Source organism: Phascolarctos cinereus, unplaced genomic scaffold (assembly GCF_003287225.1).
Source record: "Phascolarctos cinereus isolate Bilbo 61053 unplaced genomic scaffold, phaCin_HiC Scaffold_1;HRSCAF=81, whole genome shotgun sequence".
In the NCBI taxonomy this organism is placed as follows: Eukaryota; Metazoa; Chordata; class Mammalia; order Diprotodontia; family Phascolarctidae; genus Phascolarctos; species Phascolarctos cinereus.
Window position 1 is genome coordinate 285,640,262 of NW_027555514.1, and position 24,628 is coordinate 285,664,889.

The window sequence follows — 24,628 nt, forward strand, 5'->3', positions numbered from 1 at the left end:
TGTGCTTCTTCATCAGCCCTCTGGAGTCGAGATTGGTCCTGGCATCGTTCTGAATTCTGTTACCTCTTAGAGTTGTTTTCTTTTGCGTTAGGGGGGGTCATTGCCTATGTTCCTGCTCTGGTTTTTCTTGTTTTGCTCTGTGTCCATTCAAACAAGTCTTCCCAAGGGCTTTTCAGGATTCCTTGCACTCATCATTCCATTCGCCATAATCACATTTTATCCTAGTGAGATACCCAACTTGTTCGGTCGTGCCCCAACGGATGGGCACCCACTTTGTTTCTAATATTTTTTTACCGCAAAAATGCTACTCTGGATATTTGAGTATATGTGGGGCTTCTCCCTCCAATCCATCCCAGAAAACACAGTGGAAGAGATTTGTGGTGGGAAGGAGATAACTCTTGGTGATATGTAGTGATACGAGTGGATGAAAGGACCTTGGGGCAGGTATGACTGAGGAGAGGGAGTGGACAGGCCCATGGAGGTAGAAGGGAGAGTGGGGAAGAATCTTGAAGTAGAGAGAAAGGATTCTTGGTTTGATTAATGAGAAGCTTACCTCAGCCATCCCCCAACAGAGTCTTAAGAAGGGAGATCATAAAACACAGGGCTGGAAAGGGACCTCAGAGGTCTCCTAATCATGTATCTATCTAAAGCACGAACCTGCCCTCCCCCAAATCTTCCTGAAGCATCATTAGAGAGAAGCGGCATTATCAGAGGGAGATTAGAGATTACAATAGTGTAGCCTAGATAATGTAATAAGGGGGTAGTTATAATGTAGCCTCAAGGCCCCCTGAGGATAGCCTCTTCTCAGCTACACTCAAGACCATGGTACTGTTGGGGTAACCACCAATTCAAATTCATGGCTCATGAGCCCCCACTGGTGCTTCTTTTAGAAGACCAGACCACATAACAACGAATTTAAAGCAAAAGCATTTAATGGAACAGAATAACTTGACAATAACGGGGAATTAAATCAGATAGTAAATGCTCTTGGCACCCATTTCCAGATTTCTGTTGCCCCCACCTTTGTCTCCCAGGGAACACTAATCTCAGTGTCTGATTAATCACACTATATCACTAACTTGGCAGGAAGGGTATGTATCAGTCATTCACCAAGGAGTGACATGGAAACTCACTGTCCCTCTAGGGAACTAAACCCAATATTGAACTGTAGGCTCATCAACACTGCTTAGCCCTGGAACTGGGTGATCAATGAACCATACATAGGCTGTCACTCACCCCCCGGCTCAGCGGGAGCGCTGGCTCTCAGCTTATTGTCCTTCAGTCATTTTCACTTGTGTCCGACTCTCTATGACCCCACTTGGAGTTTTCTTAGCAAAGTTACTAGAGTGGTTGGCCATTTTCTTCTTCAGCTCATTTTACAGATGAAGAAACTGAGGCAAAGAGGGTGAAGTGACTTGCCCAGGGTCACACAATTAGCGAAAGTCTGAGGCTGGATTTAAATTCAGGTCTTTCTGATTCCAGGCCCAGTGTTCTACTCATCACCACCTAACTGCCCCCAGGCTCTGAGGACACCGCAAGAATTGTCTTCCCATTTCTTCTCAGCTAACTGCTCTCAGCCCCCAGCTCATGTGTCTCGTCCAAGCCAGATTTCCCCAACACTTTTCAAAACCCGATACTGCTTGGAGACTCCTCACATGCCACTGCTATGTGCAACCTGGACATCATGATTCCCAAGGGAAAAAAATGGAATTTGTGATCAGAATGGCCATAAAATGGAATTTATGACCCTTCTACCAACAATATGATTCAGCTCTTTGTGATTCTAGACAAATGGATTAATAGCATTATTAATAATACCTTCTATGGTTTTAAGGTACATTTGCATTCACTATCTTATTTGGTCAGAGGATAATAGATTTAGGGTCAAAAGAGACCCCAGATGCTGGCTCTTTTTATAGATAAGGCTTAGAGAGACTGGATGACCTGTCCACGGTCACACAGTAAGTGTCAGAGGCACGGACCTTCTGGACTCTGGGACCAGCACTTTAACCATTCCACCAGACTGCTTCGAGTCAAAACAAAGCCTGTGAGAGAAGCGTGCTCAGGGTCACCATCCCCATTCCACCAATCAGGAAGCCCAGGCTCAGAGAGTTTGGGTGATTTGCTCATGGTCACACAGTAAGTAGCAGAGAATTCAGAGACTCCTGACTCCTCTGTAGGAGGCTGTGTGTAGAAACAATAGCATGAGATGGTAAGAGGCTGCCCATGTAGATGCCTCCTAGCTCAATGTGGGAGAAGTCATGGGATTCCTCGGGGGCTGGGAAAGTTGAGAAGGGGAAAGGAGAGTGGAGGGAGAGGAGAATCCACCCTCTCCGGGGTCTTCGGAGGGAAGTCAAAGTGCACCTGGGCCGTATCCTGGATGACAACTGGACGTATGAGCAGTCTGGAGAGGGGCTCGGGGAGGTCAGCTCCCATTCCATCTCTGATACAGCAGCGGCAGCAGCTGAGTCCCAGGCGTGGCGTGACGCAGCCTCACATCCTTGAGTGTGGGGAGAAGGAGAAGGAAGCCATGATGAGACCTTCTTTAGAAATTCTCATAGATGGTATTAAGCTCTTCCACTCCCATCTGCTTCTGTGTCTTCAAAACAAGCAATGGTAACAAAGACAAAAAAACAGGAGAAATATTAGTTTGCCAAATGGAGTAACTTTAGGAAGCTGTGTCTGTCCAAAATCTGCAGAGAAGTGGCTCTCGTAAGGAGTGATTCTGGTGTGTGTGTGGGGGGGGGTTTGACATTGGAGCAGAGGGTAGTGGGGGGGGCTACAAGTCACCAAAGGGGCTTCGGGGACAACCTGCCAGCCTTGGAATCACGTGACACTGTGTAACCCTGAATCTCTCTGAGTCTCAGCTTCCTCATCTGTGCAATGGGAATAGCCCCAGTGTTAACAGTAATGGTACCTAACATTTTACTAGCACCTGCCATGTGTCAGGTTCTGCTCCAAGTGCTGTACAAGTATGATTTCAATCAATCCTCACAACCACCCTGGAAGGGAGGTGCTATTATCATCCCCATTTTATAGATGAGGAAACTGAGGCAAACACAGGTTAAGGGACCAGCCTAGAGTCACACAGCTTGTGATTGTCGGAGGCCAGATTTGAACTCAGGTCTTCCTGACTCCAGGCCCGATGGAATTAGGGTTCTAATTCCGGGCAATTTTCAACCATGATGGACATCTCCACGTGGGTACCCCAAACGGAAACCAACTTTATTTCTGAACTTGACCCTCCTCTGTTTCTTACTGAGGTTGCCTCATTGGCTCAGGTCCAGAATCTGATCCCATTTTTATCGCTCATGGTGTGGATTTGTGGCAATCACTCTCTGGGCCTCAATTGTCTGCTAAAATTAGACGGCTGGATTAGATGTCCAACCAGGGGCCTCCTCCTCTGGGAAGCCTTCTCTGATTTCCTCATCAGGACATCATCTCTCTATCCTAAAAATCTCCCAGGTCACTCTGACTTCTCTTATACAGTATCCTGTGCTACCGTGTTTTCTACAAAGATGGATCTGTATCCATCTTCATTTCCCCATCACACTGGAAGCTCCCTGAGGGCAGGGTCCGTCTCCATACAGGGCCTTGTATAGAGAAGGCATTGAATAAGTGGTGAACTGCTATCAGTTCAAATAGTCATTCATTCAATCAACAAACATTTCCTCAGCACCTACTCCTACTGAGTGAAAAGACGGGGAAGACACTGGGGGACTTAGAACCTCTTCGTAAGACTTGGTCCCTGCTCTCATGCATCTTTCAGTCTAGAATCTGCACAGCTGTGAGAAGAGCCTTGGAAATGACCCAGTCCTGCTTGGAGGATACACAGTCCGGTGAAATGAGGCTGAGTCCGGGAGCCGAGGGACGTACATTCAAATCCTAGGCCTGTCCTTAGCTACTATGTGGCTGGGGGCCCCTCTCCCCAGCTGGAGAATGGAGCTGGTGAGCTAGACAAGGCCCTCTCAGCTCAGACAGTCTGTGTCATAGATGGCACATGGGTCATAGATGGCAGACCTCAGTGGCCGACCCCCTCGTTGGACAAAGGGGGAAACTGAGACCCAGGGAGATTAAATGACTTGCTCTTTGTCACTATGTGACTTTTCACATAAGTAGTAAGTGGCATAGATGGAATTTGAACCCAGGTCCTCTGACTCCAGAGCCAGATCTCTTTCTACTACATCGAGCCATCCCCCAGCTCTGCCATTCCCTGTTCTAAGGCCCCTCCCAGCCTTGACCTCCCCTGTCCTAAAGCCCCTCCCCGCTCTGACATTCTGTGTCCTAGAAATGGGGAAATAGTCCTTTCCAAGAGGGGACTCTTTTGAGAACTCATGAGGAATATGCACTCAAACTGCTGGAGGCTTGGTTTTGTAGCGCGGCTACAGTTGAAGCATGAATCAGATCTGCTCCAATTCTCTCTGAGCCTCTCTCATCCAGCCAGAGAAGTCTCTGGTCCCGGTGCCTCGGAGCCACGGCTGTCCTCCTGACCAAGGGGCCTCAGGGGAGAGCTTTCAGAGAGATCCGTGGTCTCACGGGGGGCTCATCAGACCTGAATGAGATAGGCCACGTTTCTCCTGTCACCCCACTTTATAGATGAGAAGCCGGGGCTCGCAGGGCTGAGTGAATGTGGGAGGTCCTCCGCCTCCCAGGCATCGAGGCTTCTCTTAGGAGGGGTTTAATAACTCCTCATTAGATGAACTTTCTTGTTCCAGCCACAGGCATTTAAGTGATGGGGGAGGGGGGGAGGGAATGGAACAAGAGTCTATTAGTCACTAGGCGCTGTTCTAAGCACTTTATAATGATTACGGCATTCCATCCTCACAATAACCCTGGGAGGCAAGTGCTATTATTATCCCCATTTTACAGGTGAAGAAACTGAGGCAGACAAATGAAGTGACTTCCCAGGGTCATGCAATCAGTAAAGATCTGAGGTTAAATTTGAACTCAGGTCCTCCTGATTCTAGGCCTGGCACTTTAACTTAAAAGGACAATTTAGAAAGACCAGTCCAGCAGCCTAGCCTCGCTCTTCCTTTGGGCACCCTGGGGGAGGGGAGGGACATGGTAAAGGCTGGTGCCCTCCTCAGGGTCATTGGCAGCAGCTGCTGACCTCTGCCTCTCCACCCCAGCCCCGCCCCCCAGCCCTGGCATCAGTCACAGCTTCATACAAAGGTGGTACCTGAGTTGGTGGGCTCCATTCAGAGGGAGGGACGCTGCTTTCATTCTGAAGGCAATCATAGACCTCGGCTTGGTGGGGCTGAAGAGCCTGCAGGGGGGGAAGCGAAGGGAAGGGAGGAGAGGAACAGAACCCAGGGCTTCTCTCTGGATCCTTCCTCCCACAACCCGATGTCCCTGGTGCTCAGGGCAGGCTGATCCGCCCAGGAAGGAATCAGTGAAGCAGGGAATGATGCTCGGCTTTCCCAGGGGTGGCCCAGTGTCCAGGGCCGAGATCCCACCCGGGTCTTCCCACCTCCCGCCCCTCCTTTGGGTCACTTCAATCCACTCTTCACTGGCGACTACAGGCTCTCAGAACCACAGGATTTCAACCTGAAAGAGATGTTTGACGTCATCTCCCCCACTCTCTATTTTAACAGGGAAGGAAACTGAGGCCCAGAGAGAGCATGCTGAAAGGAAACCCGAGGTTCAAATCCTGCCTTAGATGCTTCACAATTTTGTGACGCTCAGCAAGTCATTTAATGAATCTCAGTTTTCCCAGCTGAAAAAGGGGAATAATCTCACAGCATTTACCCCCCAGGATTTTGATTGAGGAGCCAAAGAGATAATGCATGTACAGTACTGTCCCCTAGGAATGGGCCTCTGATGGTGGGGACGTCTGTGGGAGATATGCCCCATGGCTACTTATCCTCGAAGGCACGTGGCAGTCTACAGAGTACCTGAAACTCAGAGCGGATCTTTAGATTGGGAAATATGTGCGAGCTAGAGTGCTGATTCCCATAACCAGGGTGGGGCACTCAGGCCTTTGCCCCAGGGTGCTGGACTAAGAGGGCTCTAATTACACCAATGCTATTTTGCTGTTGTCAGTTCTTTGGGACCCCATTTGGGGTTTTCTTGGCAGAGACACTACAGTGGTTTACCACTGCCTTCTCCAGCTCTTTCTACAGATAAGGAAACTGAGACAGACAGGGTTAAGTGACTGGCCCAAGGTCACACAGAGTCAGAGGCAGGATTTGAACTCAGGAAGAAGAGTCTTCCTGGTTCCAAGCCTGGTGCTGCCCCTACGCTATTTCAGTGTCATAGAAATCATTGATAATTACTTAATTACTGATAATTAATCATTGCTGATAATCACAGATAATTACTTAAAATAGGAAGTAATGGGTGGGTATCTCCCTCCTCCCTTCCAGCTGCCCCATCTTAGGTGAACCTGCCTTTACCCCATGGCAGACTGACATGCTGTGTCCTGGGGCCTCTGCCCAGAAGGACTGGTTCCCGCTGTCTCTGCCTACTCCCCTGCCTGACTCTGGCCTGAAAAGGTGACGTGAGGGGATATTTCCACGTCTCGCACTGCTTGCCCGGGTGTGACAGACACTAGCCCTGACCCTGGGCTGCTTCATCATGGCTGGGGACACCCTGGCTTCCCAAAGGCTAGTCCAGTATAGAGGGAACACAGAAATAGCTTAAAAAGGCCTACGTCAGGGTCTGGTGAGAGGTTCTTAGTGTATCCTTCAAGGAAGGCCCAGGCAAATGCAGACAGCTCCCGCACCAGAGGCTGGCCCTGAGTAACTTCGCTGGCCACGGCATCCCAGGAACCACGAGCAGTCCCAGCGCTAATGATAAATCCATGCTTTGTTGGGCCATGGACTCCTCCTCCAGGCGGTCCCTCCACCCATCTCATCCTGGGTGACCCATGGGTCATCCACAATGGCTCCATCAGGCCAGAGGTCTTTCAGTAGGTGTTTCAGTGGCCGATGGGGATGACCAGAGTCCAGTCCTAAGCCTCCCCTGTCTGCTACTCTCGCAAAGTGACGAGCCCAGCTCTCTTTCTGGTCCTGTGTCCTTGAAGATTTTGTTGACAGTTCTTCTCACAAAGAAGTCCGCTTGGCTTGTGGTCGGTAGTCTGTTAGCACTCACCTCATGTCTCCCCATTGCCCTCTGGATCCCCCGCAGTCCTTGCTCATCTGAGGGAAAGCAGTGATACTCGCAGTAATAGCTGGCCTGCTGATAGGCGGTGTGCTGCCTCCCTCTCTCTCAGCCATTCTGAGGCAGGTGGCAGGACAGGGGTTATGCTAGACCACCAGCAGAAGAAATCCATCCGTTTGTAGTGGCTGAGCACCCTGGCAGGCCACTCATGTACCACCGCTGGTGCCCTGAGGAGCTCTGACGGCCTGAGCCTCCTCCACTGCTTGGCACGTTGATGACCACGGGGGAGGGTGCACGGGTTCTACTCGATGGTGCGGGGGTCCCCGACACGGGCATCTGCAGACGGAATGCCTGCACGTCGGAGCCAGAAGGGAGCTTAGAAAGTCATCTCGTCCCACTCCTTTGTTTTACAGCAGAGGAAACAAGTGACCAGAGAAGGGGCCTAACTGGACCAAGGCCACACAGCAAATCGGTGGCAGGGCAGAGATGTTAGGTCAGGTCCTGGCCACCTCTGCCACCATGAAGGACACACAGCATCCCAGAATTGTAGCCCTCAGCACCAGGGGAGCTCAGGAGAGAGTCCAGTCCAGCCATCTCTAGTCATGATCACTGACGCCATCCAGGGTGGAGCGAATGGAGCCAGCACACTGGGATGAGTTCAAGGGAGAGATGGGGACTTCTCTGTGCCTCAGTCACATGGAGGAGAGAGGGTTGCCAAAGAGGTGGTTTCTCTGGTAACAGGCAGGCAGGATCTCTGGAGGAGGAGGAGGAGGAAGGAGAAGGAAGAGGAGGAAGAGGAGGAGAGGCGGGGGAAGACGGCTGTGGGACCAGGTTGCTAGTCCAGACAAACAAGCTGGGAAGAGGCTGCATGGGGATGTGGGGTCTGACTGCAGAAGGGTATGTTGAGGACCAGCATGGTGTCAATCAGCAGCCCTTCTACCCAGGGCATCCTGGGGAAGGAGGCGTCAGTCCTCAAGCACTCAATACCTGCGCCCATCTTGGCTGTGGGGGTCACGAAGGAAGGCCGTGGCACAGAAAGACAATTCTAGCCCTTGTCTCCGTTGTGCACTAAGGTTTGCCCCCAACACCCCTGGAGGTGGAGGAGGTGAGAGCTAGAAGCCCCAGCTGAGTAGGGAATGAGGCTCAAAGGGCGGAGAGGACACCCCTTCCTCCAATAAGCCTCAGAGCGAGGGGGCCAGGAAGGGCAGCACCGTACTGTGGGCAGAACCTGGACCTAGGTTCAAATCCCACTCGCCCTCTTCCCTAGCTGGGTGCCCTCTCTGAGCTTTGGTTTGTCCCTCTGTATCGTGGGGCAATAGCACACTCACTACCTGCCTCACAGGGCAATTGGGCACCGTGCGTTGTGCAAGCATTAAAAGCCCTTGGGAACAGGGCTGATCGCCATGGAGACACTGAGAACCTGAGGGGGCCTGAGTCCTGGCTCTCCTACTGGCCCGCAGCAAGACCCTTTTCTTGAGCCCTTTCTGGGCCTCAGTTTCCTCAGATGACTCTGAGGTCTCTTGCAGCTCTAAATCCACGATGCCCAGAGTCCATGCCCCATGAAGCTCTTGCTTCCCCGCTTGACCCCCTTCCTCGGCTGTGGGAGTAGGGGTCCCCTAAAGTCTGTTACATATGCTGATTTTCTCCAGGGGCAGGGGCCAGAGCCTATTCTCTGGGCCCTGATGGGATGAAGAAGTTGCTAATGGTCTGATGAGCAAGGGGCCAATTAACAGCTTGGAGAGAAGAGGTTAGACCAGGGGCGACCTCTGGGACCTGTGTTTTTATTCAGGTTTTGACCTGAATTTTTATGAAGAGAATTTCCATCCTCCTGGATTGAGCTGATGGTCTACAGGATGTGGGTCTCTCCTCTCCCAGGAAATGGCAGAACAGAGCTCTCAATATCTCTGTGATATGCAGCTCCCCTGGCATTGATGGGCACGGTATCCTGGTCTTGAGTCACCAGACTCCAGGACCACGGAGAAGGACTGATCCTGAGTCCCGGCTACCTAAGAGCTACAGAGGAGCATCTGGCAGGGAGGACGATGGGGGCCCCCCTCTCTCCCATTTTATCATCAAGGAAAGGTGATTGGTGCAGGAGGCTGTAGGGCAATGCCCCCTCTGTGAGGGTGAGTCTGAGGGGCCTCAGAGAAGCCACTCGTGAGTGAGGGGAATAAGAAGTCTAAATAATAATCTCTACGTTTGGCCAAGGAGGGGGGCGGGGGTTGGGAGAGAGGCTGTCTGGCCCTCCTCAGCTCTTCAAGTTTGCAACTACAGGAGCCATGTGATGATCCTTCCTCACGGTCTTGTCATGGGATTGGAGAAAATCGAGAACTAGGAAGGATCTGAGAGGTTCTCTGGCCCAACTCCTCTAGAGCACAGAATGTCGGGGCTAGAAGGGGCCTTAGAACAGGGAAGGTTGTTACAAATATGTCTCCTTTTACTCTCAGAACAATCCTGGGAGGTAGCTGCTATCATTCCCCTGTTCTCAGGCTCCTCCCACCTCTGCCATTCCCGGTTCTGAGCTCTTCTTTCTCCCAGTTTGGGATCCTTCCCCTTGCCTCTTTCTCTTCAGCAGCAGCCATGTAATAGCATCCTATGACAGTCATGTGAGGGGATAGAACAGATTCCTAGCACGTCTCCAGAGTACCTAATTGACCCTCCCGTGAGCCTCCCCCCACCCCGCGTCCTCAAGGCTGTTGAACAAATTCCCCAATGGGCCCACTTGCAGGGAGGTTGAGGTAGGCCCGGACCAGGAGTGATCGACTCACAGTGTATATGGAGCCTGCCCTAACAGGCGTGGGGTCTGCTGAGCGCCCAGCTGGGCCTGAGTCTTTCTGATGTGGGATCTTCTTGGCAGACTTCCTCTGTTTCTGTGGGGACAGAAGAACAGGGTAGGTAAGTGCCCAGGAGCCTCCCCATTTCTCAAAGGCCACTCATCCCGAGACAGCCTGTGGGCCTGAACCTGCGAAGGGGCGTTCTGTGGGCCTGTGCGCCCCCGGCTCTCTGGGGAGAAAGCTGCAGCTGCCAGGAGGACCTACTGAACCCAGTCACTCATCCCTTCGTTTGCTCCTTCCAGCATTTATTAAACATCTACTGGTGGCCTGGCACTGAGCTGTGTGCTGGGCTTATGAGGACAAAGATGGGACATCCCCTTGGGAAAAGCAATCAGCACACCGAGAAATAAACACAAAAGAGGCCCAGGGGAATTCTGGGGCTGATGGGTCAGAACGTCAGCCGGCCCCAGAGCTGAGACTTGAAGGGAGTCTGACCAGGACTCTGCAGGGGCAATGAGAAAGGGCAGGATTCCAGGCATGGCGGATGGCCTGGACAGGCACGGCCAGTATGGAATGTTGTTTAGAGGGAGAGGCAAGTGGGTGGATCTGTTATGAACATCCCATGTACGGTCAGAGTTCTGTGCTTGGAGCTGAGGCAGATATAAACCAGAGGTAAGGCCTGGACCCTGCCCTTTGGGAGCCTAGAGTGTGAGGAGAGTGTTTCCCATATTTCCCGTATTTGTCCATCTCCTGGAAGAATATAAGACCTCCCCTGCTCTAAGGCCCCTCCCAGCCCTGACATTCCATGTTCTACGGCCCATCCCAACTCTGACCTTACCTGTTCTAAGCTCCCCACCAGCTCTGACCTTCCCTGTTCTAAGGCCCCTTCTAGCCCTGACATTCTGTGCTCTAGAAGAGTTGGGCCAGAGAACTTCTCAGATCCTTTCTACTTCTCGATTTTCTCCAATCCCATGACAAAACCGTGAGGAAAGGACCACCACATGGCTCCCATAGTTGCAAACTTGAAGAGCTGAGGAGGGCCAGACAGCCTCTCTCCCACCCCCCACCCCCCTCCTGGCAGTGGGGAGCTGGCCCAGGTCTAGGAGGTGATTCAGGCGGTCCCTTGGGGGAGAGAGGCCCTGTGCCTCCTGGCCTGAACCTGGACTCCTCCGGAATGCCCATGGGCATGGAGAGAGGATGAGGATGGTGGAGCTTAGCCCTGGCCTTCAACCCCTGGTGCCAGGACGTACCTTTGCCTTCCAGAGCAACAGGCCAGTTCCCAGGATGCTCAGCACAGCCAGGAGACCAGTGAAGGTGAAGAGGAGAATCTTCTTGGAGCTCTCTGGGGGTTCTTTATATCCAGCATCTGTGAGAACATGTTGAGCAGGACAGGGCTGAACTCACGGTCTGCACTGGTGGCTTCCTGGTGGCCCCAAGCTTCCTTCACACTGGCCTGGGGTGGGGTGGGGGGCTGAAGGAGCCTGTCTGTTGGCTCTATTTTGTGGTGAGAAATCTAGATCTTTGATCTAGAACTTGAGGAAGACTTTGGAGAGGCCAAATGCTTTGTCCACAGTCATCCAGCTGGTCGGTTCTGCTGGGACTCTAGCCCAGGAGGACGGCAGAAAGAGCAGAGAAGTGGAATCAGGGAGTGTGGGGTCTGTGACCCCGGGCCAGCAATGGAGAGTGGGGGCCAGGCTCTGTCCAGGGTGAAATAAAGGTTTCCAGAGCCCACCTCCTCTCTTCTCCATGAAAACCTCCCAAGGTCAAGGTTTCCAGCTGAGGCTTATGATTGTTGGAGACTGGAAGGCCCCCATTAAAATCTTCCCTCCCCACACCCTTGCTGGGTGACCCTGGGCAGGTCACAGGACATGTTTGTGCTCTGGTGCAGGTGGTGCGGGAAGGCTGCCCTTCTAGAGAGCCCCGCTCCTTACCCAGCCGAAGTCTGAGGGACGTTCTACAAAAGAGCAGCTAACATCTGTGTCGTCAGAGCCTACATCTCATCTGACACCTTCCACAATCCTCCAAGGAAAGAGCTGGGGGAGGGGGGAAGCACCCCATTCTACAGAGGAGAAAGCTGTTCAGCTCCATTTAATGACCTATCTATGGTCACACAGCTAGGAAGTAGGATTGGAACCCAGGTCTTCCTTTGATGCTTTTGGAGCCTGGGTGGAGAGGCAGGGGTTGGGGGAGGTAAGACAGTTCGCTCAGGCCACTGGGATGCTGCCTCTCAGCCCCTGAAGCAAAATCCTCACAGCTGCAATTTCTTTGGCACTCCAAGTTCATAGAGCATCCTCCTTGTGCCCAGGCCTTGAGGTCTAGGTTTGGAGTCAAGGGCCCTGGGTTTGAGTCCCAGCTCAGCCACCTCAGTTTCCACCTCTGTAAAGGGAGGGTAGTGGAGTAGATGAACTCCAAAGTTGATCCCACAGCCCTGAATCTGCCGGTCCTTTGGCCTCTGCTCTCTCCACCCAGGGGAGCTATAGGCCAGCCAAGACAGCTTACCTCGGACCAAGATAAAGGTCCCCCTGCCCGCCTCTTTGTGGGAAGGCCACTTCACCAGGCAGTAGTAGGTGCCCGTAGCCGAAGCGTTGTGCAGTGCTGTCAGGGTGAAGGAGCACATCTCGGTGTGGGTCATGTTCTTGACTCCCGGGGTCTGACTGCAGCTTGCCCAGACAGGGGGGCTCTGCCTGCCCTGGAGGTCAATGTGATAGTAACTGAACGTGTACTTTGTGAAGGCTGGGGTGTAGGGGTAGGTGACCTCACAAGTCAAGGGAAGGTGATGGCGGGCCAAGGTCACTTGGATCGGTTCTCCAAGCTGTGTCAATCGCTGGCCTCCTGCAGGAGAGGGGGAAGAGAGAAGGAAAGAGCCATGAGGGAGGGCTCCCAAGACTAGAAGGGTCTGGGGACTTCTGGAACTCCATCCCTGCCCCAACGCTAGGGGACAGAGAGGGCTCGCCTTCCCTTCTCCTGGTTATCTGCTGCAAACCCAAGACTTAAGTGGCAGAGGAATGGCTGATCTGTACTGCTGAAGGGAGATTGCACACTGGAAGTTCCCCATACCATGGTGAAGAATGAAGTTCTCATCAATAAAGATGCACAACTACTCTGCCACCAAGGTGTGCAGAGCTCCTGGTGTGCAAAGGCCCTTCAGCAATGCGGACGGCAACTTCTCTGTGCCAAATGTATACGTGTGTACATGCGTGTCATTGTTGTCCAGTTGTTTTCCATCATGTCTGGCCCCATTTGGGGTTTTCTTGGCAGAGATACTGGAGCGGTTTGCCATTTCCTTCTCCATCTCATTTTACAGAGGAGGAAACTGAGGCAGACAGGGTGAAGTGACTTGCTTGGGGTCACACCGCTAGGAAGTGTCTGAGGCCTACAATAATGGAAACCACCAAAAACTCTACAAGTGGAATCATAATGACCGAGCTTGGGCCTAGAGATTGGCTGTGAGGAGGCATCTCTTCCCACATCTTTGCAGAGGTGAGGCACACAGCATGCAATGTCAGACTTTTATCATGTTGGTTAGTTTTGCTGAATAGCTTCCCCCCACCTTTTATTCTTTGTTATAAAGGACAGGGCTCTGAGAAGGAGAGAAGGAGACAGCGATATAAAAACAAAATATATCCATAAAAATGCATTTTAAAAATAGATAAAAGTAATCAACAGCAAAAAATTCACGGCTCCTCAGTTTCCTCATCTATAAAGTTAAGGTCTTGGACTGACGTCAAAGTCCCTCCTAGTTCTAAATCCCATAATAGCGCCACTTCAGGCAAGTCACTTCATCTCTGTGGGCCTCACTTTCCCCATCTGTAAAGTGAGGGGATTGGGCTCTGTGATCTCTGAGGCCCCTTCCGCCTCTCTGAACCTCTGGTATAAATGCTAACTTGGAGGATGCTTTAAATGTTTTCCAATTTCTTTTCATGCAGTCCTTCCAAGGAAAGGGGACATGTGAGGTTTGCCCAGCAGCACATGGAATAGCGGATCTCTTGGGGACTTAGCCCAGCCCCCTGCTCATTCTGCCTTGGCAAAGAAACTGCAACTTCCTGGGACCCAACCCCACGAGACCCCGACATGTCCTGTGGAAGTGGATGAGATTGGCTGCTGTAATTAATCTGGTCTTTAAGATTTGGGGGAAATCTATTTTAAAAAATAGGCTTCTAAAAAAATAAATAAATAAAAATAAAAAAATAGGCTTCTCCTGTCCCCAGGTCCTTCCTGAAGTCATTATTTTAAGGCCACTGGGTCAGAAGCATGTAAATTCATGATCTGGGCTCAGGGCTCCTGCTGCTTGGAACGTTGGGGAAGAAATGACCTTGGTGCTTTGATGCATCGGCAAGGGCTCCGAAATGTCAAGGGATGGGATGTTATCTGATGGATTCAATCAATACTGACAGCCAATCTGGGGAAGTCAGGCCCCAGATCATTTTTTTTAAATGTTCTCTGCTTACGATGCTGGCGTGTGGAGGGGGCTGGGCGACTGGAGCTGGCCACAGCTCGGTTTCACAAAGACCCACCTGGACGAGGGTTACTGGGGTACTAGAGTACTGGGGGTAGCAGGGTACTAGAGTACTGGGATACAGGGGTACTGGAGGAGCAGAACTCTAAGGAAATGGGTTAAAGTCCTAGCTCTGCCACTTCCTGCTCATGTGACCTAGATCTAGTCACTTGACTTTTCTGGGCCTCAGTTTCCTTGCCCAAAAGTCCAAAGTGGTAGACTCAGTGACTTCTGTGTCGCCTTCCACCTCTAAAGCTGTGATCCTTTGACCTGGCTCACCTCCTGGCTCCACACCTTCCTGCCCTGGTAGCAGGGAGTGATTGACTTTTTTTCTCTGTGCCTCAGTTTCCTCAGATCAATGGGTCTGGAAGTTACTACTCATTGGCCACCTGCAGCTTGACTCCATCTTTGTGACTCCTCAGAGTGAAGCTCCGTCCTTAGCCATCATTCCCTCCCTGTATCGTCTCCCCCTCGTCCAGCATAGGCTCCTTGAGAACAGGAAAGCTCCCAATGCCTCCATGAAGCCTCGCTGATTGATTGACTAGAAGTAACAGAATTTAGAGCTAGAAGCCACCTTGGATGATCTAGTTTATCCTTTTCATTTTACAGATGAGGAAACTGAGGGCCAGGAAGGGAGAAAGGCTCAGCCAAAGTCACAGAAATATCAGGAGAAAATCCAGCGTCCAAACTGAGCTCTCCTGCCTTTCAGAGTAACAGTCACTGAACGACAGGTGAAGTGCTTCCTAAGTGTCTGGCACTGGAGGGTGGATACAAAGACAGACGGGAAGTCCCTGCCCTCGGGAGGCCTCTGTTCCACTGGGGAGGCAGATGTGTAGGTCTGTGGCTTACCACCCAGTAAACTCTCAGGGTAAAGACTCACTGTTTGATCCAAACAGTTGGGAAAAGTAGGCGGCAGTCTGGCGGAAGTTAGCTAGAGACTGGCACCTCACACCACGTACCCAGAGAAGCTCCAAACGCATACATGGCTTTAAAGAGCTCCTCATAAACAATGATTAGATAAGGAAGATAATGGAGAGGGAAAAATGAAGGTTGAGTCCAAGCAGGAGCCATACATGACCCTCCAGGTCCTCAAGCACAGCCCTTTGTCTTCCCAAACTTGGATTCTGTCGAAGAGCCGCACTTGAGGACCTAGGGGGCCACACGTGGCCTGGAGGCTGCAGATTCCCCACCCCTGGGTGTCTGCCCTGGACAGAAGAGGGAGGGGGGATAATGTTGTGGCCGTGTTGAATTCGAGATGCCATGGGACTTCTAGGTGAAGATGGCTAGCAGGCATCTGACACCCTGGGACTGGAACTCAGAGCTGCGTATGTTGGCTTGGGAATCATGAACGTCCAGGTCTGACGCAGGAATGGCCCTCAGACGCCATTGAGCCCAGTTCTTTCATTTTGTGGGAAGAAACAGGTTCAGGGAAGTTAGATGACATGCCCAGAGGGAGTAAACATAAGGGGCAAGATTTGAACCCAGCTCTTCTGGATTCCAAGTCAGTGTACTATACCCTAACTGCCGGGCATGCCAGCCTAGCTGAGGCAGCATGTAACAGGCAAGCCAGCCTAGAGCCACCATCTTCCCTCAGCCCCTCACCCTGGGAACAATGACATTAAGGTCAGCATGGCATTAGAGAAGAGCCATTCCCATCCATGTGCTATGCAGCTGCATCCTAAGGACCAGGGAGCTTTTCCATGAGATTGCAGTCATAGGTGTTGCTCCCCCCATTAGAATGGGAGCTCCCTGAGAGCAGGGGCTGGCTTCTGTATTCTCTTTGTACCCCTCAGCGCTTTACACAAGTAAGTACTGAACGAACACTTCATTCATTCATTCCCTCCCCATAGAGATGATGACTAAACCCACAGGGGAAAATGAAATTCATTCATTCAATAAGCATTTATTAAGCTCCAACTACATGCCAGGCACTGTTCTAGGCACCAGGGATACAAAAACCCAGTTACATTTTGCTGGGAAGAAGTGAGAACAAGATGTAGACAGAGGAATTTAGGGAGAAAAGAGGAGAAGGCCCAGGCCAGAGTCTTGGGACAAGCTCTCACTCAGAGGGGAGGAGAAGGAAGCTGACCCTGCAAAGAGGCTGAGGAGGAGTGGTCAGGCAGGCAGGAGGAGAACCAGGGGAGAGTAGTATCTTAAAAAACAACAAAACCCAACCCAGAGAGAGGAGAATATTGAGGAGGGGGTGGTCAGCTGGCCCCCTGGAGAGAGAGGCCAAGGAGAAGAGAGGAGGACTGGATCGGGCAGGTGAGCGCCCTAGGATAACCTCAGAGAGGGGAATTTCATGTGAGGAGCAGGGTGGGAAGTCAGACTTCTAGGTGCGGGAGGTGAAGATGTGGAGACGCACAGGGAGATGACTCTTTCTAGGGTTTTCGCTGGGAAAGAAAGGGAGGAGAGAGCCCTCATAAGAAGGCAGACACCTGAGAAGAAGGCAGACACCCGAGGAGAAGCCTGCCAGAGAATCAAGGCTTCTAAGGACCAGGGAGGGCTGAGCGAGTCTGTAAGCAGCAGGGAAGGAAGATGAAGAGAAATGAAGAGGGGGCGGGTTGGAGGGCGATGGTAAAGAAAACCAGCTCTTCCTGTTACTATAAGAAGCATTCCCAGAGGGCGACAGCGTAGAGGAACGCATGACAGAGGGGCGCTCATTCTATCAACCCCAATTAAGATGCCCAGGCCTGGCACACAGTAAGAGCTGAATAATTACTTGTTTGTTCTCTTGACTTAGGGCCAGCAAAACCCCTTCCTCGCAACTCCTGTGGGCAGAGATTATCATTCCACTTTACAGAAGAGAAAAGCAAGGCTGAGATGTCACACAGCCAGGGCCATGGATCACAGAGCTAGGGCTGGGAGGGAGCTCAGAGTCTAACTCTCTCTCTCTCTCTCTCTCTCTCTCTCTCTCTCTCTCTCTCTCTCTCTCTCTCTCTCTCTTTTTTGGCTAGGCAATGGGGTTAAGTGACTTGCCCAGGGTCACACAGCTAGTAAGTGTTATGTGTCTGAGGCCGGATTTGAACTCAGGTCCTCCTGAATCCAGGGCCGGTGCTCATCCGCTACACCACCTAGCTGCCCCTCTAACTCTCTTTTTAGCCAGAAGATAAAGGACTTGGGGCGTCTCATTCATTTTGCTTTCCTTCTCCGTGTCAAAGAGCATGTATTAAGTGCCTACTACATGCCAGACACTGGGCTAAGTGCTGTAGATACAAAGAAAAGCAAAGGACAGTTCCTTGTCCTCAAGGAGCTCCCAGTCTAATGGGGGACACTAGGCAAATAGCTCTGTATAAACAAGTTGTAAAGGGGATAGATGGGAGCTAATCAGTAGAGAGAAGCCACTAGCATTGAGGGGGATTGGGAAGGCAGAACTCAGAGACAAGCAGCAGGAGAGAATTCCAGACACGGGCAACAGCCAGGAAAAATGCAGAAAAGTCCCCCCCCCCAAGTGTAAGCTCTTTGAAGGCGGGGCTGTTTCTGGCTTTTTTTCCTTGAATCCCCAGAGTCAAGCACAATGCCTAGCATAGCGTACTTAAGAAATGCTTGTTGAATGGAAATTAATAAGTCCATATTTTCTTAGACAAATTTCTTTCTTGTTTTTATGTGAATTGAAATATTTATTTATTGATAATTGATAATTGGTAGCTTGGGAGTGAAGAAGATCTGAGTTCGAATCCACCCTTAGACAATGAATAGCTGTGTGATCCTGAGTAAGTCACTTAGCCTCTGTTTGCTTCAATTTCCTTATCTCCAAAATGGGGATAATAAGAGCACCTACCTCTCAGGATTATTGTGCAGATTGAAAGAGAGATAATAATTGCAGTACATAGTAAATGCTATATAAAGATTTGCTATTATTATTATTAATTGATTAGTTAATAATAAAAAATATTTTTTTAAATAAATGTGTCAGACTCTGGCCTCCCGATTCCGAGACAAAATGCTGTGTGACACGATTTAGCAACTGCCACTGTAAAGGAATTCAGAGAACTTGAAATGTGATGTTCCAGAAGACAAAGGCTTAGGACTGAGAAATAACTTACTCTGCAAAACTGAGGAAAATCCTATAAGGGAATAAGTGGATCTTTAATGAAATAGAGGACTTCCAAGCATTCCTGATAAAAATAACAGAGCTATATAGAAACTTTGCAGTACAAATACAGACATCAAGAGAAACACAAAAAGGTAAGTATGAAGGAGCAATCATAAGAGATCAAATGAGGATTAACTGTTCCTATCATCCCAGCCCCACCATCATCAGGCATCAGAGAGGGAGTCTAATTAGACAGAAGGCCTGGGACTGATTCTGTTGTGTTCTGATGATCTTATTTTTTTTAAATTTTATTAATTTATTTTGATTTATCAACAATCACTTCCATATGCTTTTGAGTTTAAAATTTTTCTTCCCCTTCCTCCCCACCACCCTCCCCAAGACACACAATCTGATATAGGCTATACATTTACATTCCTATTAAACATATTTTCACATTAGTGAAGTTGTAAGTAAAAATTAAAACCAATAGGAGGAACCATCAGAAAGAGGAAACAAAACTCAACAGAAGAGAAAAAAATAATGATAGCGATTCAACTTCCATAGTTCTTTCTTTGGATGTGGACAGCATTTTCCATCCGAGGCCTCTGGAGATGTCTTAGATCCTATAATGCTGAGAAGGGTTCAGTTTAACATCTTAGTCATTGCATAACGTGGCTGTTATTGTGTACAAAGTCCTCTTGGTTCTGCTCACTTCACTCAGCATCAGACCATACAAGTCTTTCCAGGTTTTTCTGAAGTCAGCCTGTTCATCATTTCTTATAGCACAATAGTATTCCATTACATTCATATACCACAATTTGCTCAGCCATTCCCCAATTGATGGGCATCCTCTCAATTTCCAATTCTTTGCCACCACAAAAAGAGCTGCTATGAATATTTTGTACATGTGGGTCCTTTTCCCATTTGTTGATCTCTTTGGGATATAGCCCTAGAAGTGCTATTGCTGGATCAAAGGGTATGCACATTTTTATAGCCCTTTGGGCATAGTTCCAAATTGTTCTCCAAAATGGTTGGATCATTTCACAACTCCACCAACAATGTATTAGTGTTCCAATTTTCCCACATCTCTCCAACATTTATCATTTTCCTGTTTTGTCATGTTGGCCAATCTGATAGGTGTGATGTGGTACCTCAGAGTTGTTTTGATTTGCATTTCTCTAATCAATAATGATTTAGAGCATTTTTTCATATGATATAGATGGCTTTAATTTCTTCATCTGAGAACTGTCTGTTCATATCCTTTGACCATTTATCAATTGGGGAATGGCTTGTTTCTTATAAATTTGTCTTAATTCTCATATATTTTAGAAATGAGGCCCTTATCAGAGAGACTGGTTGTAAAAATTCTTTCCCAATTTTCTACCTTCCTTCTAATCTTAGTTGCATTGGCTTTGTTTGTGCAAAAATTTTTCAATTTAATCTAATCAAAATTATCCATTTTGCTTTTCATAATGTTCTCTATCTCCTGTTTGGTCATGAATTCTTCTGTTCTCCATAGATCTGATAGGTAAACTATTCCTTGTTCTCCCAGTTTACTTATGGTATCAGCCTTTATATCTAAGTCATGAACCCATTTTGACTTTATTTTGGTATATGGTGTGAGATTTGGGTCTATGCCTAGTTTCTGCCATACTCTTTTCCAGTTTTCCCAGCAGTTTTTTTCAAAGAGTGGGTTCTTATCCCAGAAGCTGGGGTCTTTGGGTTTATCAAATAATAGATTACTATAGTCATTGACTACTGTGTTTTGCATATTTAACCTATTCCACTGATCTACCACTCTATTTCTTAGCCAGTACCAAGCAGTTTTGATGATTGCTGCTTTATAATACAATTTAAGATCTGGAATTGCTAGGCCACCTTCCCCTGCATTTCTTTTCATTAGTTACTTTGATATTCTTGTTATTATTTTTTCTAACTCTATAAAATCTTTTTTTTGGTAGTTTGATTGGTATGGCATGGAATAAGTAAATTAGCTTAGGTAGAATTGTCATTTTTATTATATTAGCTCGGCCTACCCATGAGCAACTGATGTTTTTCCATTTATTTAGATCTGATTTTATTTGTGTGAAAAGTGTTTTGTAATTGTGTTCATAGAGTTCCTGGGTTTGTTTTGGGAGGTAGACGTTCTGATGATCTTAAAAGAGAGATGTAAAGGGAAGGGAAGGGAAGGGAGAGAAAGGATGGGGAGAATTATTTCACATAATCCAGGTGTTGACAGACAAATCCATGCAAACAAGAAGGAGGTGGGGGGAGTGACCGACCCTTGAACCCTGTTCTCATCTGAACTTGTCAAAGGAAGGAAGAATACACAAACACACAGAGTTGGGTACAAGAGGCAAAGGAGAGAAGGGAGATGGGGAATAAGAAGGAGGATAGAATAAGGGAGAGATTCATCTTAAGCAAAATAAACTCTAAAAATGTACAAAAATATTGATAGCAGCTCTTTTTGTGGTAGAGAACTGGAAACTGAGGGGATGCCCATCAATGGGGAAATGGCTGAACAAGTTGTGGTATATGAAAGTAACAGAATACTATTGCGCTACAAGAAATGATGAGCAGGCAGATTTCAGGAAAACCTGGAAAGGCTTACATGGACTGATGCTGAGTGAAGCAAGCAGAACCAAGAGAACTCTGGATACAGTAACAGCAACATTGTACAATGATCAACTGTAAGTGACTTAGCTATTTTTAGCAATGTATTGATCCAAGACCATTCCAAAGGACTCATGATGAAAAATGCTATATCTACCTCTAGAGAAAGAACTGGTGGAATCTGAGTGTAGATAGAAGCAGACTTTTTTTCACTTTCTTTATTTTTCTTGTGTGTTTTTTTTTTGGTCTGTGCTTTCTTTCACAATATGACTAATACGGAAATATGTTTTGCATGACTGTACAGATATAATCTATATCAAATTGGTTGCCTTCTTAAGAAGGGGAGAGGGGAAAGAGGGAGGGGGGGAGATTATTTAGAACTAAAAAAATTTAAAGCAATGCTAAAATCGTTTTTATATGTAATTGGAAAAAAATATATAAAAACATAAAAAAAAGAAATGGTGAAGAGAGTTGTTTCAGAAAACCTGGGAAGACTGGTATGGATAGATGGATGCAGAGTGAAGTGAGCAGAACCACGAGAACAACTTACACACAAAAAATAAAATGATAAAGACTATCTAAGGACTCCGAAAGACTTGGAAGCTCTGATCAGTGTAATGAGCAGCCAGGATTCCAGAGGACTCACGAGGATGCATAGAGTCCCCTCCTGAGAGAGCCGGTAAAGAGGTAAAGGACTCGAGGCAGACTGAGGCTTTGGGGGGGCTGCTTGGGTTTTTTGACACGACTAACCTGGGATTGGTTTTGCTTGACTACACATGTTTGTAACAGGGGTTTTGCTTTTCCTTCTTTCTCCATGGTGGTTGGAGGGAGGTGGGAGAAAGAAAAAGGTGAATTTTCATCTCTTATAAAATTTTTAATTTTGAAAAAGAAAAACCTTTTAAAAAAAGAGCAAGGTGCTACATGAGGTCAGGGGTGAGGGTGGTGGCAAGCAGGGGAAAGCTGACACCAGAAGAAGTCAAATGGGGTCACAGGTCAGGCAGGGCGGGGAAATACCAAGCAGCGGCCGGGCTGTATCTTCTTCTGGCCAATATCTGGACGCGGACTACAGAGACACGAGAAAGCCAAAGCCCAGGCTTTAAGCTTAAGTCTGTGATCTTGGGGACATTTCTGAGGGTCCAGGCCCCTTGAGGGGTTCTCTGTGAGTGGCCTTTGTTCCCAGACCTTGTGCAAGAGGAATTTCTCCAGTTGCATTAACTCTTGGTGCAGTGGGGGAAATGCCAGTCTGCTTTTATTTATAGGAGGTGATGGTTATGAAATCCTTGTTCAGGATGGGGGCCGGTGGAGGAGAGCAGAGCCAGAAGCGCCACGCTCTGTTATCACCTGTACCAGTACCACTTCAAGAAAGTGCTAATGGGAAACATGCTGACTCTGAGTAATGTGAGCTTAGAACCACATTCCAAGCAAAAAAGATTCACTGAATATCGTGTTCCAGAGAAGCTCGGAGTCCCTGAAGCCTGGGTCTGAGCGGGTCACTCAGGGACCTTCAGGGGCTCCTTCTGCTAGATCATGCGAATCCTGGGCTCTGTGGTCAGAGAAACTGGGATCCAATCCTGCCTCTGATGTCACTGCCTATGTGACCTCAGGCAAGTTGTTAAACCTCTCTGGGTCTCAGGGCTTCTCATCGTCAAGTGAAGGGCTGCTGAGTTAATCCCACCACCTGAAGGTGAACAAAGCCCCAGAAGAGGAGGTAGGGGTGGGGGAGCTGGGCAAAAATGGCTTTGATGTGATAGCACAGGGGAAGGAGAAGGTAGGAGACAAAAGCAACACTCACCTCCTGGCTGAAGGGTCCATGGGAGTAGGATGAGGCCAAGGAATCTGAAGGCCATGCTGGGATGGAAGAGGATTAGGAGGAGGAGGAGGGGGAGGAGGAGGAGGAGGAGCTGCTCTCTTTCCCAAAGGAGGCTGCTCTGAGGCAGTCTGTGTCTCTGTGGTTTAGTCAAGTTTCTTTACTTCCTCTTTAGGTACCACAGGACAGAGAGGCCCCACAGATTGCCTGTTTCAGGGAACCAGAGTTCCCCTTAGTTCCCAGCTAATCTCCTTCCTGCTTGCTGCTCTCTTTTACAAAGAGCCTGCTCCAGAGGACTTACAATCCATTGTGAGTTCAACAGATCTGGGATCTCACCAATGGGGGCTTGTTCCACCAGGACAGATGGTAATCCCATCCACCTCTCCTTATCCTATGAGACCCATGTCCTTTCCTTCCTCCTGTTCTCCTGGAAATCCTTCATCAGTGATTTCACCCTTCATAACAAGGACTGTGTTATTTTTTGTAATTGCACACCCCACATCTAGCACTATGCCTGGCATACAGTGGAATGTAAGCTCCTTGAGGGCAGGGACCATTTCATCCTTGTCTTAGTATACTCCACCTGTAGAAATGTGCCCAACCAAGAGTGAGTGCATAATAAATGCTCCTTGGGCTTTTACTATTTCATGAGGACCCGTGCAACCCTTGGACCATCCATTGGTTGTCCTCCACTCAAATAACAGTGTCCACCCCTGTCATTTTCTGGTTGATGAGACATCTTGTGGCTCTTCTTGGGCTCAGGTCACCCTCAAGTGACACTAGCTGACCTCAGAGGTTTCTCCTGCTCAAAGATTCTTTGACTCAAGTACTGTGGAGAAAGCTCCAAGGATAAAATTAAAGGGATTCAGGACTCCTTTGTTAGTGATGATAGTAGAAGAGTTCCCTTAAAAGCATGGACCATTAGAGCTGGAAAGAGACTTAGAGATCATTCAGTCCAATGTCCTTATTTTATAGAGGATGAGGCAGAGATCCAAAGGGAGGGAGGGGGTCGACTGTTCAGAATCCTGCTGCCCCCAGCAGCACAGGAGGGAGGGGAGGACAGCAGGGACCTAACCTCAGGCCACCAGAGTGTTTGTCCTTACACAACTTGTCAGAGCTGGGAGGAAGCTCCTACGTGGTCTCTCACCCAACCCCCCTCATCTGACAGATGAGGAAACTGGAGCCCCATGAGGGGAAGTTATCTGCCCAAGGTTCTTCTTGATTCAATTCAGATTCTTGTTCAACTCACTGAACAAAAACAGGCCAGGGCCAAGTTCCTTCTGAGCTCTGTCTAGCTACCTTGATGATTTCCCCTTTTCAGTAAAAACCTTTCCCTCTCCACCCAAAATTTACTCACCATGCTGTGGTACAAAGTCCATATTCAGGATACCTTGAGGACTTTTCAGGAAGGGTGGGTGGGCCAATGAGCTTAGCAGGTGGGAATAGTGGAATCATGGGATAGCCTCAAAGGCCTAGGGGTGAAGAAGGAGTCTTTTCCTGGGCTCTCACTTGGTGATAATAACCAAGTATGGCTTACAGCTACTTTCTTAGACACAAGAAATGCCCTAACCAGCCCCCAAATCCTTCTCCCCCCTCCCCACTTAATAGTGTTTTTTTTCCAATTACATCTAAAGATGGCTTTCAACATTCACTTTTATAAGATTTTGATTTCCAAATTTTTCTCCCTCTCTCCCCCCTCCCCAAGACAGTAAGCAATCTGATAGAGGTTATACATGTACAGTCATATTAAATATATTTCCACATTGTGACAGAAGAATCAGAACAAAAGAGAAAAACCATGT

General features: G+C 48.8%; 1 protein-coding gene across 2 annotated transcripts; it reads right to left on the reverse strand.

The window, feature by feature from the left end:
• Nucleotides 1-914: 914 nt before the first annotated feature.
• NFAM1 (NFAT activating protein with ITAM motif 1) lies at nt 915-22,988 on the reverse strand. Of its 2 annotated transcripts, none has more exons than XM_020982776.2 (6): nt 22,812-22,984; nt 12,375-12,707; nt 11,126-11,241; nt 9,870-9,971; nt 5,180-5,266; nt 915-2,599 (listed from the first exon to the last, which is right to left on the reverse strand). In XM_020982776.2, the coding sequence occupies exons 1-6, from the start codon at nt 22,864-22,866 to the stop codon at nt 2,546-2,548; spliced, it is 747 nt and encodes a 248-aa protein (XP_020838435.1). In that variant the 5' UTR covers nt 22,867-22,984; the 3' UTR covers nt 915-2,545. The 2 variants fall into 2 exon arrangements, 1 of the variants encoding a protein (XP_020838435.1); XR_002323720.2 differs by lacking the exon at nt 915-2,599 and adding an exon at nt 6,653-7,855 and having other exon boundaries at nt 22,812-22,988.
• Between the last annotated feature and the right edge of the window lie 1,640 nt (nt 22,989-24,628).